The sequence below is a fragment of the Diaphorina citri genome, unplaced genomic scaffold (genome assembly GCF_000475195.1).
Source record: "Diaphorina citri unplaced genomic scaffold, Diaci psyllid genome assembly version 1.1 scaffold4063, whole genome shotgun sequence".
NCBI classification, from domain to species: Eukaryota; Metazoa; Arthropoda; class Insecta; order Hemiptera; family Psyllidae; genus Diaphorina; species Diaphorina citri.
The window spans coordinates 9,756-13,162 of record NW_007381462.1 but is presented as its reverse complement, the minus strand read 5'-3'; the positions used below and the strand labels follow the sequence as shown (position 1 = coordinate 13,162).

General features: G+C 44.8%; 1 protein-coding gene across 1 annotated transcript in view; it reads left to right on the top strand.

Annotated features, from left to right (window-relative positions):
• Positions 1–2,526: 2,526 nt before the first annotated feature.
• The window catches only part of LOC113472146 (neurobeachin-like), a gene marked incomplete at its 3' end in the record, with an annotated part of 10,340 nt that continues 9,459 nt past the window's right edge, over positions 2,527–3,407 (top strand). The window contains exons 1-2 of the mRNA XM_026831770.1: positions 2,527–2,595; positions 3,090–3,266. Coding sequence (XP_026687571.1) covers positions 2,527–2,595; positions 3,090–3,266 — 246 coding nt within the window. The remainder of the gene's footprint in view (positions 2,596–3,089; positions 3,267–3,407) is intronic.

Here is a 3,407-nt window from a genome sequence, read left to right as displayed (position 1 = left end):
AAATTTTCGTCTCTTCCCAAACTTAAAATATTTTTCTCTCCATCCTTGTTCCCTTTTCTCTCCATCTCTTTTCCTTCTCCTTCTCCCTTTGTACCTCTTTCCCTCCTCTTTATCTCTCCTCCTCCTCCTCTCTCTCTCCCTTTATAACTTTTCTCTCTCTCGACCTTTTCTCTTTTCTATGTCTTTCCTCCTCCTCCCCTCTCCCCTCTCCCTATCTTCTTACCGCCTCAAATGTTTTCACATCTCGAAAATTTCATCCGTATCAAATTATGTTCAAATTTCGTTTACGTAAACGGGTCTGTGTTTGTCTGTGTACAGGTTACCTTCCTTTTCATATTTGCACACAAATTTTACTTTCTCAATTTGAAATTTTTCCCTTCGTCCCTCGTTCGTGTTTCCCTCATATCTAAGCTTTCTTCCCACATCCTGAGGGTATTTCTATTCTATTGAAGGGACACATGACGGGTTCTGGGAGGGAAGGCGAGGTAGAAAAGGGTAAGTGATACCTTCGTGGAAGGTTACTGAAACGAGGGAAAGGACGCAAGTTTTGGTATTTTTCTCTCCAGAGTCTCCAGTTTTGAATGCAGGGATCCCGAAGATTTTGTTATTATTTTTCTACTAGTAAAATATAATTTCTACTCTCTCTCCTTCCCTCTCTTTTTCTCTCTCTCTCTCCTCTCTCTCCTTCTCCTTCTCCTTCTCCTTCCCCTTCCCTCCCCCTGTCCGCTCTCTCTTCTCAATCAGTCTATCTGAATCAAAGCTGTTTTTTTATATATATATATTAGATTGTTTCATTTTATCTTCATCTACAATTCTTTCACCAGCTCAATCAACCTTGAGCTATCCTCACTCGTCTGATCTTCTTCTTTCATAATAAGAAAGTAATTGCAATTAACATTTCCTTAAATAAGTGCAACTAGAGCGCGTATAGACAGTTGTAATTAATTATGCGAATGCAAATAAAATAATAAGGATTGGAAAAAAAGGTGGTGTCCGACGTAAACATATATGGGATATACAATAACTCTAGGAAGACAAAGTTAAAAGCTGGTAATTGATAGTAAACAAATGGAGCAAATGTACAAATTGTAAAAAACAGTAAGAATGGAATTTAGGCTTAGAGACAAAGGTGATTGTATGATGTAGATCTGAATAAATGAATCTTGTTAGCCTAGCAGCTAGTGATGGAATGTTGACTTGTGAATAATTGAAAAGATGTCAGCTCATAAAATAACAGTGCAAAATGCAAATTCTCTGGGTAGGGAGATAAAACTTGCTTCTGATACTGATGCTGTACTTGTTACATTTGTTGACAGAACCCCAGCACTTCGATTTGAACTTTAAGCTTAATGAACGAATGTGTGGTACTTGATATAGACCTCGGTTGTTTTTATTGTCCCTCATTTTTAGAAATATTATATTTTTTTTTACTTGTATTTTTTTGCTAAGCAGTTTAAATTTCAAAACTGGTTTTTCTACTTTTCTCTAATCTTCTTTGTCTCATCTCCTATCTCTCTCTCTTCCCTCCTCCCTCCCTCCTCCTCTCTCCCCCGTGTGTGTGTGTGTGTGTTACACCCCCCTTTCTTTTCCGCCCTTTTCCTTTTCATCTTCCTTCAGTCTGTTTTATTTGGTCCTGGATGAATACCTCTAAATGAGGTTATGGAAGCAACAGAAGAGGAGGAAGGGCGGGAGAACATGGAGGCAGGAGAGGGAAAAGGTGAAGAACGCGAGCGCGGGAGAGGCTTGGAAAAGTCAGTGAGGAGAGAGATCGTGTTTTCTACTTCGTCTTGATAGAGATGACAGTGGCAAGTATCAGCTTCATTATTTTAGCGAGCTAGACAACTAGGTCAACGCCACTTTCCGTACATGCTAATGTCACTGTACGTCCCATGTACCGTGCTGCTATTCTATGTAGCTTAACTCTAGATTCTGGCAGAATCAATGGGATTATCTGGGAGTTCTATCATTACTTTAACGAGATTAACGGACTACCTACACCATTACGGCGATTAGTCGGTAGTTTTGGTGGGTTTTGGTGATGTAATCCACCCCTGTTCCTCGGTGGCACGCGCTAGGACTGTGGTACTCATTCTCAAGTTGATTTTATTTGAGTTCAATGGGAGGACGTTGCAAATGGGTAAAATTGATAAATACCCCCCCCCCCCCCCCCCCCCCCCCCCCCCCCCGCGCGGGCATGGTCGTCTCCTATGTGAAAAGTTGGGAACTCTCTCGGTGAAATCCGTTGCCCTCCCACTGAACACAACAAAACATCCGAAAAACCACTCACCCTCGTAACCCCCACGGGTCGAACTTCCATTCTTCTACTCACGGGTCCCGAAGGCGTTCACCCGCGCCCGCTAATTTTTGCTGACCCCGATCTTGAGCTCACATATACGCAGCTCTTCCCTATTTTTGTGTACCACGTTAAGAGATTAGCGGTACAAGCTATGCCCAAAAAGTTTGCCGTTCCGCAGAGTGCGAGAAGAGAACCTTGCTAATGGCCACATACCACTTGTACTGCGTTGCATGCTGCAGTACGCTTTGCCTCGCGCCGTGCGGGGAAATCTTGACACAGTGGTACGCTCTTCGCTTGAGGTATGTCGGCAGTTGACTTCTACGTTTAACATCCATCTTCCCCGCCAGTATAATATCCTCATATCAGACTTCTTATACGAGCGTAAGATTCTCTGAGTCGTCATAAGAATATAGATGAAAAAATGTGTAGTCTGTTAATCTTCTGCTTAACCCATAATATAAGGTACTCCCAGATAATTTTCCCATTGTTTTTTGCTCCTAAGTGGTAATATTCCTTGCTCATAGTTAGTGTGACTTTGCCACACCCCTCACCCACCTGTACCGCCCGCCACCACCTCTCCCTCTTGGGAACCTGCCCAGCGGGAAGGAGGGAGGCCCAAGCTCCCACAGTGACTTCCTAAGGGCGGTGTCAGTCGGACGACTATGCATGCACTCTTACATACAATAGCCTGGCCTATACTGCAGTATATGGCGCTGAAATTCTGTGGTTAAACCAAGGCCGTGGGCAATGGGAAATCATCACCTTGTCTATACTCCCTCTTGCTCGTTGTCAGGGCCCCATGGGCCGCGCCGTCGTGCGTCCTGCGCCCCTGCCTGCGGCTGAGACCCGGGTTCGCATTCCCGCCCCGGCCGGGTCCCACAGAACCAACCTTTGTCTCATCGCCACAATGATATGTTCCCGCCCCGTTGCGCCTGGCTGTTGCGGCCCACTCCGCCTGTGGGAGCCAATGGCGTTAGCTATGCACCTATAAATGCGCGCATGCGACCATGCGGCTACCATGTGTGTGTCAGTCAGCTGACCATACGCTTATGACATAGGGATTGAGGGGTAGATTAATTGTGTTAGAGCTTATCCTGGCTCTGTGTGCCGT